Source organism: Hypanus sabinus, unplaced genomic scaffold (assembly GCF_030144855.1).
Source record: "Hypanus sabinus isolate sHypSab1 unplaced genomic scaffold, sHypSab1.hap1 scaffold_301, whole genome shotgun sequence".
Taxonomy (NCBI): Eukaryota; Metazoa; Chordata; class Chondrichthyes; order Myliobatiformes; family Dasyatidae; genus Hypanus; species Hypanus sabinus.
The window spans coordinates 228,716-246,263 of NW_026781164.1; the positions used below are offsets into that span (position 1 = coordinate 228,716).

The following is a 17,548-nucleotide window of genomic DNA, read 5'->3' on the forward strand; positions in this document are numbered from 1 at the left end:
GAACTGTCCTGGCTGCCGGGGACCCACATTGGGAGAAATTTATTTCGCTGGCGGGTAGTGAATCTGTGAAATCATTGCAATAGACAGCTGAGGAAGACAAGTCATTGGGTATATGTAAAATGCAGGTCAATATGTTCCTGATTAGGAAGAGTGTCAATGTTTACTGGGATAATGGAGTAGGGAGAAATTGAAGAGCAAATTTACTGCACCGAATGGCTTAATTCTGCCCCTGGATCTTACGGTTTTAGGGAGCATCTGCAGTATTGTATTCACTTCTGATTGTCCAGCTCTTGGAAGGATTGGAAAGGGTGCTGAACAGGTTCATCAGGGTGTTGTCTGGATTCGGTGACATGTGCTACAAGTAGAGGTTTGAAAAACTTGGTTTGTTTACTCTGGAGTTAGAATAGAGATCTGACTGAGGAGTACAATTTTGAGAGATGAGAGTTTAGGTACACAGCCTGTATTTTGTTGTTTTTTTTTCACATGTGACTGGTGTCTAGTACCAGAGGGCATTTGGTGAGGGTTAGACTGGGTAAAGTTACAGCACATTGGTCGAGTTTTCACATGGTGGTGGGTGCCTGGAATTTATTGCCTGCGTCATGTCGGATGCAACTATGATATAGATTCTCCGAGGTCTACACATGAAATGCGCAGTAAATGCAAGGGTATGGTCAATAAAAAAACAGAGGATACCAAAGTATTTTTTTTCTTTCCCAGATATATAAAGAGTAAAAGACAGTGAGAGGGTCGATATCGGAGCGCTGAAAAATGATGTTGTAGATGTCGTAATGGGTGAAAAGGAAATGGCAGACACACTCTGTAGAAGTCATTAGGGGAATTACAAAATGTAAAGAGCATCAGCAGACATAATTGAGTGTAGCTGTTGTTACGAAGGGCAAGGGGCTTCGGAATCTGAAAGGTCTGAATGTAGAAAAGACACCTCAGCTGGACGATAAAGTATATCAGGAGCCCGCCTGAGGTGTGTGGGCATTCCTTGAGCATTAGAAACAGGAGTGAAGGGTTCAGCACACCCACCCAACAGCTGGATTAATAGAAAAATGCAATGTAGGATATTCAGGCTGCAGCGAGATATTCTCTGAATTGTACACCGAACCAGAGATCAGCGAATGATTAATGGTGAATTTTGATTCCCAGGTTCCAGCAATTCACAGTCAAACATTTGAGATCTGGTTTGAACTCTGCATTTCATCACTCACCTATCAGATGAGAGGGTAACTCAGATAACACTTGGCCGATGTCCATGTATTCTTGTGGATCAGGACCTGTTTGAATCAAAACAATGTCCATGAAAACAGAGCTAGAATAATAAAAACTGTTTATTTCAATGTGCCTTTGTGTTCAGTGCGTGGTTTTAACATACCGAGCTCCTGTACTTCCCTCAGTATTCTGTCCAACTTCGGTAACTCAGTCCTCCATGTCACAAAGGATTCCCACATCGCCCTCCGGGCCCGGGAGCCTTTGCCCATCACCAAACTGAGGAAGAGTCTGGAACTCTCTGCCCGGTTTCCCTTCTCTGTCAGCTCAGTGACTTTCTATAAAAGAAAACAATGAATATATTGTGGAGCAGACAGACAGACATGGGGAATGTGGAGGAAAATATCTGTTCATGGTCCCGGTAGTTTCAGAACAGATGCAGTCACTGGGCTGCTGTCTCATCCTCCCTGGGTTCAGTCATTAACAGAGAAACAGTAACTGAAGGAAATTCTACATCAATATTCTGTAAGTATAAGATTTTACTGACACCCTGCTGTATATTCAACGTGATTAACTTACATAAGTGTGCAACATTACATCAAAAAAGATGCGACAACAAGAACGGAAGAGTGGGAGAGTGAGAGGATGGCAGGCATCACTGAATTGTGGCGAAAAGAAGATGGATACATACTTAATCAAAAGGACAAGCGGGTAGGTGAAACGGTTGGCTTGACTCCGTTCTCGTAGAAAAATAGAAGTCCTTCTAAAGAGGTGATATTGGATTGGATGATGTAGATGTTAAGAAACTGCACAGGAAAAATGACCCTGACGGAACAGTAACCAGGATGTGGGCTACAAATTCCAGTGGGAAAGAGAAGAGGCAAATAAAGAGCTCAGTGTTAAAATAGTCATGGGGTATTTCGATATGCAGATAGCTTTGGAAAATCAGGTCGGTGCTGAATCCCAAGTGAGGGAATTTATAGAATGCCTATGAGATGGCTTTTGAGAGAAGCCTGTGGTTGAGCCCACTATAGGAAAAGCGGATCTGGATCCGGTGTTGTGTATTGCAGCAGATTTGTTAGGAAGCTTAAGGTAAATAAACCCATAAGAAGCATTGATCATAAAATAACAGAAAGGGAGGGAGAAGGTAAATTTAGATGCATCTGTGTTACAGTGGAATAAAGGAATTACAGTCTGGGCAAAAATAAATTGGAAGATGACACTAGCAGAGGAAACACCAAAGTAGGTGAGGAGTAGATGAAGATTCTCGTAGCGATTCGGAAGGCGTCGGTAGAGGTAGATAATCACAAAGATGAAAAATTATTCCAAAGGGAGGATGATCAAACGTGGCTGACGAGGAAGTCAATGCAGCACAAAAGCAAAGGAGAGGGCAGAGAATATTGCAAAATATAGTCGAAAGCTGGAGGACTGGGAAGCTTTTACTAACCAGCAGAAAACAACAAAAAAGCCATAAGTGGACAGAATATGAAATGTGAAGGTAGGCTAGCTAATAACGTAAAATGGTTCATCAAAAGGTTTGTCTGATATATATACTCTTTTAGGACAACCTATTGATTTTTGGGGCAATAAGATATCAGCTTTACGTGCGGTAGTTCATGTCTAACCAATCTTAAAGTTCTTCCAGGAAGTGACCAGGAAAGTGCATGGATTCACGGATTCAAGGAAGTGGGTGTTGTCTCCATGTAATTTAGCATGACCTTTGACAAGCTACTGCATAGGAGGGTGGGCAAGAATGTTCAGTTGCTCAGGTTTCAAGGTAAAATGGTAATTTGAATTTGACATTGGCTATTTGGAAGAAGACAGAAAGTGGTTAGAGACTGTTGAATCTCTGACTGGGAGTTTGTAACTCATGCGGTGCCACAGGGATCTGTGCTGGGTCCCTTGTTGTTTGTCATCTGCATCACCGATCTGAATGAAAATGTGGTTAACTGGATCAGCAAATTTGCAGCTGGTACCAAGAGTGGGAATGTGTGGTGGAGAGTGAAGAAGACGGCCAAAGCTTGCAGTGGTGTTTAAACCAGCTGAGATATCGGCTGGAAAATGACGGATGCAATATAATGCAGACAAGTGAGACGTGTTGCACTTTGGAATGACCAAGCAGGATCGATCTTATACAGTGACAGTAGGGCACTGAGGTGTGTGGTATAACAAAGTGATCTGGGAATGCAGGTCCATAATCATTAAAAGTGGCAGCAAAGGTAGATAGATCGGAAAGGAAGTATTTGGCACATGAGCCTTCAGAAATGAAGGTATTGAGTACAGGAGATGAGATGTGATGTTGAACGTGTATAAAACGTTGGTGAGGTCTAGTTTTCAGCATTGTGTGCAGATCCAATCATCTACTTAGAGCACAGATGCAAAGAATGTTGGAAGAGTACAGAGCAAATCTACAAGAATGTTGCCAGGACTGGTGGATCTGAGGTATAAGAAAATATTGAACAGTTTAGGGCTTTAAGCCTTGGAACGCAGAAGATTAAAGGGCGATTTGATAGAGGTTCACTAAATTATGAGCGTTATAGATAGGTTAAATGAACGGAAACTTCTTCACTCAGGGGGTGGTGACAGTGTGGAACGAGGTAGCAGTGCAAATGGTACAAGCGGTTAAGAGAGAACTGGATAGATACAAGAATGATAAGGGTATAGAGCGCCAGGACACGGTGCAGTCAATAGGAATAGGCAGTTTCAGTAGTGTGGCATGGAATAGATGGGCGAAAGGTCCTGTTTCTGTGCTGTACTTTTCTATTTCTATAACAAGTCGGCCACTCGTTGGGAACTCAGATGGAGACCAGATCAGCTGTGGTTAGCAGGTTTCCCTCCCTCAAGTACCACAGTGAAGCCGGTTGGTCCAATTTACAATCTGACAGTTTAATATTCATCCTGGATTAATAAGCTGAGGCGAATTTGACCAATGGTCCTGATAAGATGCAATATTAAATTTAGACTGAATGTCTGTTCAACAGTCCAGATATGCAGCCACTGCTCTTATTTCACACTGATAAATGCAGCAGGTGTGAGAGGAAAATGTGACGCTGAACCTGTTGTTCCCAGTGCTCCCCACCTTAGCAGCTGAAAACAGATCTGCTGAAGACAAGTCAGAGATCAAATTTTCCATTACCATGTAGAACTAGAATGTGCAGGAGATTAATATCGATTACTATTCCCTCTGATACCAGCAGTTCAGTGACAATACACTAAATACACTCACCTCATTTTCTTCTCTACTGAAATGTCCCTCCTTTGTCAACATCCAACCGAGTCTTTCAACCTTTTCTTCAATCGCTTGTTTGAGTCTGTCCCTGTAGAATTTTGTCAGCTGGTACAGTCGATACTCGCCCCCCTCTGCCAGGAGGTCGGAGATTGTAAACTCTGGCTCTGTGAATATAAAAAGAGAATGTAGTCACAAACTCAAATATCGCTTGTCTCCACCGCTCTGGCCCTGCTCAACAAACCAGTCACGTCTTGAATCTCAGTGTTGACCTGCTTTCAGCTGAAAACACGTATCGCCCTTAAAACCGATCCATCAATGCGCTGGGCATGACGTTACCAGAAAGACCACATTCAGTAGTAACCTGTCTCTCCTACCGTCCCACCCACTCACTGATTTCAGTTTAAGATGGGCAATAAATGTTGGGACTGTCCATAATAGTCGCTTCCCAGAGATATACTCTCTCTATCCTGGCGGATACATTTCCCATAACTCAAATCCTGGAACTAATCACTTATCCAGATAGCTGCATTTCATGTTGTGGGGTAACGGGTGCCTCACTACACCACATACACCACACCAACACATTTCCCCTCTCTGAACAACCCTCCAACAAGGAATCACATTTACCTGCTTCCTGATTCAATCTGCAAACACATCACCCTCATATTTCACTCACCCGCTTCTTGTTTGGGAGTTGACAACTCCGTGTTCAGTGAGCTTCCGAGCTGACAGGCAGTCGCCTCGCTTGTGCCATTTCCAAGGTCCTGCTCGGTGTCTCTGACGTAACTGTCTACGGGCTGACTTTGCTCCTCCTCCGCTGCGGCTGTCACATTCCATTGTGACATTGCTCTCAATCTGACCCTGTTTTGGTACCTTGCTTCCCGCGTCCCGATGATCTTCCCTCGGTGAGTTGCCTAGTAAAAACCTCTTGACTACTTTTCGTACCCGCTTTAATTTCCCATCGGAAGTGAATGATGAATAGCAGGTTCGGAGTGATTTATACTCGAACAAGGTTTCACAATGGGTGTCTGCAATGAAGCCGAGACTCTGACTGACTAGATTTGGAGTGGGACTGTGCTGGTGAATGTGAACCACACTTCCTGCTAGGTGACCATCACGACAAACCAGTGTCTGGACACATCCACTCCCAGAAAAAGAAGTGTATAGACACAGTAATACTGTTATCGGAATACGCATTAGTTGAATGCCCTGATAACCAACGGTTATTAATGGAACGGCATCAGGTGATACCGGGAATTATCACTGGGATCATCAAGCATAAATAAACATAAATCTCTTGGATCACAAACTGTCCAGTCACCTGTGTCACACACAGACACGCCATTGCATTACTCATGGTCCGATCCTGTAGGTAACACGTTCTCTGTTTGCTTTGTCACACACTGTCTTGTCCCCTGGGTCACAGACTGACCACTGCCTTGAGACGAACAATGTCCAGTCCCCTGGGTCACAGACTGACCATTGCCTTGAGACGAACAATGTCCAGTCCCCTAGGTCAAAGATTGACCATTGCCTTGTGATGAACAATGTCCATTCCCCTGGGTTACAGACTGACCATAACATTGAGCCCCTGAAGCCTGGTCCCCTGGGTCCCGTCCCGTCTCCTGGATGATGATCGTCATGGAACAACTATACAAGTCATTGGCAATTGAAGAGTCTTGGGTGCATTTCTAGTAGCTAAACTTAAAGACACGCTGAGAGAGCTTTACATACAGTTGCAATTGTTAATCTAGAGGATGGATGGTATTCAGCTCGAAAGAGTGAGGAGGAGATTGACAAGTACGTTACTGGATGGGGCTGTTTGTTTTTTTTTGTGAATTAGAGCACTGGTTTTGTTATACCACGAGTTTGTGAGTTCAAGACCGACTGGAGCCTCAATATTTTTTTTTTCGAATCTCATGTGGATAGGCTGGTGAAGAAAGCTTTTGGTATGTTGGCCTTTATAAATCCGAGCATTGAGTATGGGGGTTGGGATGTAATGGTAAAATTGCTCAAGTCATTGGTGAGGCCAAATTTGCAGTATTGTGTACAGTTCTGGTCACTGAATTATAGAAAAGAAGTCAACAAAATAGAGAGGCAGAGAATATTTACTAGAATGTTACCTGGGTTTCACCTCCTAAGTTACAGGGAAAGTTTGAACAAGTTAGTTCTTTATTCTTTGGAGCTTAGAAGGTTGAGAGGGGACTTGATAGGGAATAATGAGGGGGATAGATCAAGTTGACGTGGATAGTATTTTTTATTGAGAATTGGAGAGATTCAAACAAGAGGACATGATTTGAGAGTTAAGGGTCAAACGGTTAAGTGTAGCACGAGGGGTATTTTCTTTACTCAGAGAGTGGTAGTTGTGTGGATTGAGCTTCCAGTAGAAGTGGTAAAGGCAGGTTCGGTATTGTCATTTAAAGTAAAGATTGACAGGTATATGGACAGGAAATGAATGGAGCGTTATAGGCTGAGTGCAGGTCAGTTTGGATAGGTGTGAGTAAGTGATCGGCACGGACTAGAAGGGCCGAGATGGCCTGTTTCCGTGCTGTAATTGTTATATGGTTATATGGGTCGGTGGGACTAGGTGAGAGTGGGCGTTCGGCACGGACTAGAAGGGCCGAGATGGCCTGTTTCCGTGCTGTAATTGTTATATGGTTGTCTGGTTATATCACGGGAGCTTGAAGGGAAACCTTACACACGTACATAAAATAATCAGGGTGTAGACAGTGTTTTTCCCAGGGTAAGGGAGTCTGAGACCAGAGGGCAGAAATTTAAAATGGACCGAAGGTGGTATATACACTTTTTCACGTGGTAGGTGATGGGTATAAATTACCCATGCAGCCAGATGAGGTAGTAAAAACAAATAAAATTACAAAGTTGAGAAAAGATGTGGGCAGGAAAAAAGATAGAATAAGTCTGCAAGGGAAACATGGGAAAAGCTGCTGTGAAATCGGACAAGCTCAGAGACATTTAGAACAGCATTTATTTGGGCAGAAGGACCTGTTTCAAGGCTGTAATCTCTATTTTATTCCACCTGGAATCACAGAGCTGAGCACAATCACAATGCTTACAGGAGACAGAGACAATTGGTCACAGGTTATACCGGGTCTCCTATCAGAGATACTTGGAATTTAAATTCAAGTAGCAGATCATCTCATGAGGGACTATGAGACCTCAGGTTCCCCATTTGGTCACAGACCAGATATGGATTGGGGTATTAAAACAGTATCAGAATCAAGTTTACTATCACCGGCATGTAACGTGAAATTTGCTAACTTAGCAACAGCAGTTCAATGCAATACATAATCTAGCAGGGAAAAGAAATATTAAAAAAATAAAAAAATATAGAAGAAGAAGAAGAAGAAGAAGAAGAAGAAGAAGAAGAAGAAGAAGAAGAAGAAGAAGAAGAAGAAGAAGAAGAAGAAGAAGAAGAAGAAGAAGAAGAAGAAGAAGAAGAAGAAGAAGAAGAAGAAGAAGAAGAAGAAGAAGAAGAAGAAGAAGAAGAAGAAGAAGAAGAAGAAGAAGAAGAAGAAGAAGAAGAAGACGACAAATAAACCAATTGCGTATATTGAGTAGATCTTTAAAATCATGCAAAAACAGAAAGACTCTATATCAAAAAAAAGTAAGCAAGTGTCCAAAGATGGGATGTCCATTTCGGAATCAGATGGCAGAAGGGACGAATCTGTTCCTGAATCGCTGAGTGTGTACCTTTAGGCTTCTGTATCTGCTTTCTGACGCTAACAGTGAGGAAAGGGCATGCCTGGGGTGCTGGAGGTCCTTAATAATTTGACGCTGCCTTTCTGAGACCCTGGTTCCCAAAGATGTCTTGGGAACTTTGTAGGCTAGTACCCAAGATGGAGCTGAGTAGATTTACAAATTTCTGCAGCTTCTTTCGGTCCTGTGCAGTAGCCCCTCCAAACCAGACAGTGATGCTCCGAAGCTGACCACAAGTCTATCTAAAATGAAGGGTCTCCTGATCCTCAGCCATTTCCAAGTCTGGCAAAGTTCTCGGCTCGGCTACAGAAAACAGAGTTTGGAAAATTCCCCTCATCTACTTTGTCAACAAGAGGGGTGTTGATAGCTGCCCTGCCGAATCCTGAAATGTTTTGTTATCACAGAATCTCTGAAATCCCGGAAATGCACTTATCACCTGTCTCTGAATTTTATAAATGAAAATTGGAGATGTCTTTCACCTCTAAACAGGCCCTGATGTACAACAAACCCTGAACCTGGACTTTTACGTAACAAGCAACACCGCTGTCTCATTCCTGTATGTGTTTCACTCTCAACCTGCTGATTCAGGGTCTCCAGCTCCTTTCACTCAGGTGAAGCTTGGCCTGGTGAGCGGAGTCATTCGACCATTACTGGTGTCAGGTCCCTGCGCTGGAACTGGAACACAAAGCCGTTTTACCAGTGGGATCAATGTTTGATAAAACTTCTCTGCCATGTTAGCGCCTGTGTAAGTTTCTTCATCTGAACTACTGTGCACCAACAGGGCAGAAGTTTAATTATAAAGATCCCGGTGATCATACCTGTAGCCATTCTTATTCTGACTGATGATTGTCGATTTTCGTCGTCTTGTTTACACTTTGATCGCGATGCACGACAGCTCCACCCGCTGGTGATGCCCTGAATTACACAAAACAAGCAGTGTGTCAGAGAGCAAATGTGCAAATGTGCAAATGTGACAGTATCTGCATCCTCTGCATCTGAGCAGCAGTTCGTTTAGGAACCAAACATTCCCTGTTAACATCACTTCCCACACCATGCCTGTACGTCTGTCCAGTGATATCTGGCTCATCCTACTGATGAAGTATGCCGACCACAGTGCCCACAGAGCTGGTCCCAATTTCCTGTGTTGAGCCCATTTCCCTCCTGGCCTCTTTATTCCATCTTCACATCCCAACTGCTTCTGGAATTATACAATTGTGCCTGCCTCATCCACTTCCTCTGGCAGGTCCCTGCACATAATCACCAGCCGCTGCATGAAACCGTTGCTGCTCATGTTGGTTTTGCAATCTATATACCACTCATCTGCCCATTTAGATCCCCTACAAGCTACGATATTCTTCACCGTGGGTACCATCTACTAATTTTGCGTCATCCACGAACTTACCAGTCAAGCCTTGTGCACCTGCATTCAATTCATTGCTATCAAATAACAAATATCAAATATTGCAACTTGTAGCTTTGCGGGAAAACACTACTTACGCGCCTCCATTCTGAGGAGAAACCTTCATCCATCACTCTTTGCTTACTAATTTCAAGGCAATTTTTGAATCCATCTAACTTTCTCTCTCTGTACCGCATGGGACCTTGTCTTCCAGACCAAGCTGTCATGAGGCACCTTGTTAAAGGCTTTACTGAAGTTAAATGTACAACATCCACTCGCCCATCCTCACTGACAATCATCTTCAAAAACCTTAAAAAGTATTGTTGAACACAACTTTCCATGCACCATGCCATGGTGACTCCTACTCAGTCTCTGCCGACACAAATGTTGGTAGATATTCTGTGTGTGACTGGTCCGTACTGTGGAAAATTGTCTCGGGCACATCCCCTTCCATTTTCTCTACTCACCATCAAAAATCCAAAATGATAACCCGTAGTAAGATTATGCTTCTCCAAATGCTCAAAATTCCTGTCCTCAAGTATCCGTTCCAAGGGTTTTCCAACCCCCGATGTAACACACACTGGTCTATAATCCCCTGGATTAAGCCCATTGTGTTTATTGAATTACAGAACAACATTTGACAGCCTCCAATCATGTGTTGCTACCCTTGTGGCCAGAGAGGATGCAATGACCATTATCAGTGCCCCGTAACCACCCCCGTCACTTCCTGTAGTAACGTGGTGTTTATTGGCAGAATGAACAACATCTCTTTCTTAGCAGAATGACAATGTTATGCTATCGTCACCATCACTGTCCATCTCATTGGTAACACTAAAATAAAGCATTCGTTAAGCACCTCACCTGTCACCGTATCCTCCGGCACGTTTCCACCTTTGCTCCTGCGTAGTCCTACACTCAATCGATTCACCCTCCTCTTCTTCACCCACATGTAGAACGCCTTGGGCTTTCCTTCATCCTACTTCCCAAGGACTTCTCAAGTTCCCTTCGACTTCTAAATCACTTCTTAAGTTCCATCCAGGCGACCTTATAATTCTCTAGAGCCTTGCTTGAATGTTGCTTCCTAAACCTAAATAATGCTTCCTTCTTGCTTAAATGCTCTCATCTCTTGTGAACCACGGTTCGTTTATATAAACATTCTTTCACGGTGTCTGTAACAAATCTTCCCCGAACCGCATTTAAGTGTTCCTGAAACAAACTTCAGAGTTCCATTGTGCATTTCCCTTTGAAACTGTTTTTCCCAATTTACACTCCCAAGATGCTTCGAATACCATTGCAACTATTAAATACTGCCTCGTATCGTCCGCTACCATCCGTGTCCATGACCATGATAGAAGTTGAGGTGTTGTGGTCATTATCTCAAAAGTGTCACGCATCGTAATATCTGTCACCTGACCAGCATCATTGTCTCATACTAGATCGAGTATGGCAGCTCCTCCAGTTCGCCCAGCCACATACTATGTCAAGAATTCATCCAGGACACATAACGCATTCTGGCCCTTTGACACATTTTGGAACAAGGAGATGGAATCAACATCAGGAACGTTGAGGTCAACAATGACAACAACCTTGTTGCTTTTGCACCTTTCCCAAAACTGCCGAGTTATCTGCTCTCATTATCCCAGTGGCTTTCGGGAAGGCTGACAGAATGCTCCCAGATTGATAGCCTCCTTCCCGTTTCTGACTTTCACCTACGTTGATGTTCTCTGTTTATGTAGCTGTGATACCATTCCTAATTAGTAAAGACAATCCTCCATATGTATTCTGAAACAACTAAAAACTGAAGCATCAAACACCAATCCTACCCTTATAACAGTCAGGTCTGTGTAATGGTGATAATATGCACCATCCATGTTCTAAGTTACTCTTATTCTTAATACTTATTGTATGGAATTAAACACGTTTCCAGCTGACTACATGATGTCCTGTCCACATCCGACCTTTCCACCAGTCTCTGTGAACTTTGCATCTACCTTTATATCAACTCTTCTATTACCTGACCAAACGCTCTGTTTCCCAACCCGCAACCACTGAGTTTAATCCGACCTCGGCAGCTCCAGCAGTCCTGGCTGCAGGGACATTTATTCATCCCAAGTACAGATATAACCCATGCCTTTGGTACAGGGCCAAATGGGAACATAACTTCATTATAAAACCTAAATATGCTTAATCACAGGTTCGTACGTTCTGACAATTTATTAGTAGAAAAGCACTTGATGGCGACAGGGTATACAAATGTAAATTATTGTTTGGCATTTGCTAGTTAAGACTGAAATATGGTGCTGGGACATTTGGCTTCAAGAGGGTTTGCTCTTAGCAGAGGCTTGCTCGACGATATACTCGAGGGCAAGTGTATCATTGCAGCTTGCAATAGACAGAGGAGTCAATGACATGTTGCTGCAGTTCACGGTAATTCCACATTTCCGCAATCAACAGAACAGGAAAAAAACTGGCCTCTTATAAAGGGAGGAAATTCTCAACGCATTTTCAGATTAATGTGATGTAACACAGGCAAGCAAATAAACAAGCAGAACTGATAAGAGTTTGAAATGAGCAAACAATATGAGGGAATGTGCGTGGCTTCACAGAGTAATTAGCAAATCTGCAGTGAGTGCAGCTGGGTCTGACAGACGCATATTGGTATTCCTAGGCTGATTCAGTCCCACTCCAGCTATTTCCTACCTTCCTTGGTACAAAAATGTAATACCAAAAGGACCGGTGTTCGGGTAAATAAGACTCTCCAATCTTTCCCCTGACTGAATCAATGGAAACGCCAAGTCAGATGGGTTCTCTCCATTTGGTGCTCTCCGTCTTCGGGCTGGTTCATTGTTGCTGTTCCCTCGTCTTCAGTTGTGATTTTCTTCCAGTCGTGGGCTTTTCCTCCAATAAATCTCGCAGGTCAGGTCAACCTTTAACCAGAGAGATAATGAAGCATGTTACTCATACAAAGTAGAACAGAGGATTAAGCTTATTGGAACTTAATCTTGAACTCATATATAATGATGCGAGTGAAGAAATCTGTAACTGCCCCTCGACTTTACAAAACCTGACATGGGATACAAAGAAACACACATAAAATTGCTGCAGGAACTCATCAGATCAGGCAGCATCTGTATGTCGACTCTACTCTCTTCCACAGATGCTGCCTGGCCTGCTGATTTCCTCCAGCATTTTGTGTGTGTTGCTTGGTAGCATCTGAAGATCTTCCTTTGTCTGTGATGGGATAAAAAGAAGTCATCACTCAGTCATGGTATAAGATAAAAAATCATTATGCATAGAGGCAGAATTAGGTGACTCGGTCATTCTAGTCTGCTGCATAATCAATCATGGATGATTTTTTCCCAACACCGTATTCTTGCTTCCCTACTATAGCACGCAACGTATTTAGCAATCCATAACATGAATGTACCCAACGACACCCTCCACCACCCTCTGTGGCATCAAATTCCACAGATCAACCAACATTTGGCTAAAGTAATTGCTCTCATCTCAGTTTTAAAGTGAAGCTTCTTTATTCTGAGATTCTTTATTCGCAGATCCCAGACTCTCCGTCTAATCCAGACACCCTCTCTATTCTCACTGCAACCAAACTTCTTGTCATTCAGTCGGTGTAAATAATCACCCCTGTCTTAACCCGCCAACCATTTGAACTCCACTGAACACAGGCCCAGGGCCATCAAATGCTCCACATGCATAATGCTTATCATTCCTCGGATTATTCTCTGAACCTTGTTATCAACAACAATACTGAATGCATTTTCAGGGGAGAAAACAGGACAATTGGGACCAGGATAATGTACTGGGAAAAGCGGTGGTTTCTTCGCTTTTCTATCAACTGTCACAAAACGAGCGCTGGTGCGCTGATCCATTGGCAGGAGATTTAAAATGTTCCAGGGTGAATGTAATAAAGAGAAACGGGAATCACTAGAAACGCTCAGCAGGTAAGGAGCAGCTGCGGGGAGAGGGAAAAAGTTACCGATTCGGTTTCCTGACCATTCGTCAGAATGGTTTCAAACGTCATCCATTTCTTCTGTGTAAAATCTCGGGTTGTTCTCCACGAAGCGGTCGGGATTGAGGGAAGATCTGATAGAGGTTTATAAGATTGTGAAAGACATTGATAGAATAGGCAGGGAGTATCTTTTCGCTGTTTTTGAAATGTCTAATACCAGAGGACATGCAATGAACGTGTGAGGGAGTAGATGCAATGGAAATGTGAGGGTAAGTTGTTTTACTCAGAGAGGTGTGGATGCCTGGAATGCGCTGTCTGTTATGGTGGTGGAAGCAAATACATCGGAGGCTTTTAAGAGATGTTTAGATAGGCACGTGGGTGTGAGGAAGATTGAGCGGATATGGACATTGTGTAGGTAGGAGTCATTAGATTTTTTGAGGGGCGGGGGGTGATTTACTTTTCAGCTTGTCTGGCACACCACTGTGGCCGAAGGGCCTGTTCCTGTGATGTACTGTTCTATGTTCTGTTCCATCTTCAGCATCTCGAGTTTCTCTTTGACTCCCGCCTCGCACATCTTTTCCACATCTCAAGGTGGGTGTTCCCACGTTTCACACTGAGAGAAGCCGCTTCCAATATCCAGCCCCCGGAGACGTCTGCTTCGTTGCGGAAGGAGGGACATCCAGCCGCTTCTGTAAAAGCACCAACGTAGACCGAAGCCCAAACACTGACAGTCCCATATTCCTGGAAACCACATCCCAAGATTGTATCTGAAGCACCAACTCTCCCAGAGCTCTTTGCTGCCGGTAATATGCGGCAGCGTCTCAGCTAATCCCAATTCAAAAACTTACCCTCCCACACCAACCCGTGACAGAACTGGAGCCTGTTGATCCTTGTTCTGGACGGGGATCAGCCGGGAAACATGGGCATTGGGTCACGAAGAGGGTGCTGATACATTTCAACTTGTCTCCACTGTTACTCTGAGCACACTTGTTCATTACTTTTTTTATTGTTGAGTGCGCTGTAGCCCGGGTCAATTAGCAGCCACTTTCCCATTACGTAACAGGAACAAAATGTTGTAAATATAAATTTCAAAATAATAAGTATAGGAGATATTTTTGTTCTTTTCATGCACAAAACACTGACAGCCTGCAAGATGTTTGACACAGTGAACAAAATTGCATAAATGCAATCTCTACAATCATTAGTTCTTTCTTCATTCCAACACAGACATCATCCATCCCGCCCAGTGAAAGCTCAAAGCATCCTCGTATCAACCGCGGCTGCTGAGGCCCCTGTCTCTCCGCTGAGAGTCAGTAACATGTTCAACACTCTCTGCAGCTCCAGCGAGCTGTTGCCCTGGTGACAGAGGAGGTGGCTCGCAAAGATAACCGAGAGGGGAAATAACAAACTCAGTGTGACATTACGGCAAAGATGAACTGAACATTCAACCATTTTGTGATGGTGATCCTAAAATTCCACTGGTTGTTTTTACCCTGACGAGGGGCATTCAGCAAATCTCATGGTGGTTCCGGCTCTACAGAACTCTCGGCACTGCAGACGCTGGTCCAAAATAAAAACACATTGTTGGATACCATCTGTCGGCAACAAATGTCGAATATGTGTCGAACGATCAAATTAAATTCACAGAGCCCTCAGAGCGCAGACACGGGACTATTAGCCCATCCAGTCCGTGTCATGTTCGCCCCCTGCACCTAGACCATAGCCCTCCAAACCTCCCTCATCCATGTAACTACCCAGCCATCTCTCAAATACTACAATTGAAACTTCATCTCTTACTTCCCCCTCAGAACCCCTTTAAATGTGTCACGTTCTCAATTAAGTTCACTATCTTACCCAACATGAGGGGAAAATGCATACCTGCATTCACCCTTTTTATACCATCATCGATTTCTATGTTTCTAGCGGGGGTTTGGAACCTCGGGCCCATGGACCCTTTCTTTAATTGTAGGGGAAAATGGCGTAGAAAAGTTGGAACCCTGCTCGGATACCCCCTCATTCCCCTGTATTCCAGGTAATCAAGCCCTAACCTGTTCAAACTATCACTATAATTATTTCCTGAAACACCAGCAATGTCCGTGTAATTTTCCCTGCACACTTCCACTCTCATCGATATCTTTCCTCCAAGTTCGGACAACAGCTGCACACAATTCTGCATATTTTGGAATCACTGTGACTTTTACAACTTTAGCGTTAATATCCCGTCACTTCTTCCTAATGGTCAATAAGCCCAAAAATCTCTTTACAAATCTGGTATTACCAGGAACGCAACTTTCAATCCTCAAAGGAATTGTGGATCTGTAACATCCACGCCAGGACAAGCAGTCTCAAAACGGTTATTTTCCACAGGCAGTAAGCCTGATCAACACCTCTGCTCAGTAACTACACCCTCCACACCCCACCCACTACTAGGTTAACATTCCCTGACAGTTCTATACACTCCTGTGCCTAATGTCACTTTATAGACAGATAATCAACGTCACAGACCAGACGATTGTGCAATATTGGAAAGGAAGAATGGCTGAATCAAAAATGCAATGAAGTAGAAGGTCATATTAACAACAGCAAATAAATGCACAGGAAAATTAAGGAAGTTACAGCAATTTAGAAAACCTCCTCTACAGGATGCACAGGATCAGCAGACGGATCCATCCTAACAGACCCAGATAAAGTATGTGAGAGTTGAATTCAGTATATAGATCAGATTTTTGAAGATAATAGAGGGGAACCCCATAAAATAAACATCCTAATCCTGGCCCACCTATTACCAAAGAAGAAAGAACTAAAACAATGAAAGGCATGAAGCATGGTAAAGTCTCTGGACCTGATGGGATTTCAGTGGAAATGATACAAGCCCCAGAAGATCTGGGAGTAGATATTTATTTTGAAGAGCTTAATGGCATATATGAGTCTGCTGTATTGCCTGACGATCTCTTGAAATCAGTATTTATAACTCTGCCTAAAATTCCTGGAACTATTGACTGCGAAAATTATAGAACAATCAGTCTGATGAGTCACCTAATAAAGATTTTGTTGATAATTGTTCTGAGTCGAATTAAAAACAAGTTAAGGCCAGAAACTTCTGAACTGCAATATGGGCTTAAGGAGGATAGAGGAACCAGGAACGCAACTTTCATACCACGAACGCTTTCAGAATGGGCAATTGATGTCAAAATGATGTCTTTTTATTTTTTATTGATTTCACTAAAGCATTCGACAAAGTGTAACATGAAAAACTATTTCAAATTCTCACTTAACTAAACATTGACGGAAGGGACCAACAACTTATTCAAAATTTATATTGGAATCAAACAGTGGCTGTACAAATTGTTGATAATATAAGCAGTTGGACTAATATTCAAAGGGGAGTTAGAGATGCGTTGCCTCACCGGAATTATTTAATATCTATGCTGAAATGATTCTCAGAGAAATAGAAGACCTAGATGGGATAAAAATTGGAGATGTTTACATCAACAATATAAGATATGCAGATGATACCACCCTAATAGCAATTGCTGCAGAATGCTTACAAATCCTCCTAGACAAAGCAATACAAACAAGTGCAGATTTTGGTCTAACCATCAACGGTAAAAAAAAACACATATATGGAAATATAAAATGGGCAGGATACTCCCAACTACCAATTGTCCATTGGTAACCAAGAGATTAAAGAAAAGATCGGCTTTAATTACCTTGGTAGCTTTGTATCAAAAGATGCTAGAAGTAAAGTAGAAATAAAAAGAAGAATTGCCATTGCCAAAACCAACTTCCAAAAAATGAATAAAAACACAAAATGCTACCAGAACTCAGCAGGCCAGAAAGCATCTATGGCCCGAAATGTCGTCACTACCTCCTCCCATAGATGCTGTCTGACCTGCTGAGTTCTGCCAGCATTTTGTGTTTTTGTTTATTTCCAGCATCTGCAGATTCACTCGTGTTTCCAAAAAATGAAACCCATTTTTCCCAACAGACACATTTCTATGACAACAAGGCTTAGGCTACT

At 43.0% G+C, this 17,548-nt stretch overlaps 1 protein-coding gene across 7 annotated transcripts in view; it reads right to left on the reverse strand.

The window, feature by feature from the left end:
• The window catches only part of LOC132388337 (NACHT, LRR and PYD domains-containing protein 3-like), a 44,421-nt gene that overhangs the window by 9,052 nt on the left and 17,821 nt on the right, over positions 1-17,548 (reverse strand). For 3 of the 7 annotated variants that reach the window (XM_059960671.1, XM_059960672.1, XM_059960675.1), the window contains 5 exons: positions 12,261-12,487; positions 8,980-9,076; positions 4,442-4,608; positions 1,382-1,553; positions 1,218-1,283 (listed from right to left, as the gene is read on the reverse strand). In XM_059960671.1, coding sequence (XP_059816654.1) covers positions 1,218-1,283; positions 1,382-1,553; positions 4,442-4,608; positions 8,980-8,989 — 415 coding nt within the window. In that variant the 5' untranslated portion in view covers positions 8,990-9,076; positions 12,261-12,487. Of the gene's footprint in view, positions 1-1,217; positions 1,284-1,381; positions 1,554-4,441; positions 4,609-5,120; positions 5,955-8,979; positions 9,601-10,421; positions 10,698-12,260; positions 12,488-17,548 lie in introns of those variants that run through there. The other 4 variants (XM_059960673.1, XM_059960676.1, XM_059960674.1 and 1 more) reach the window with 4 other exon arrangements.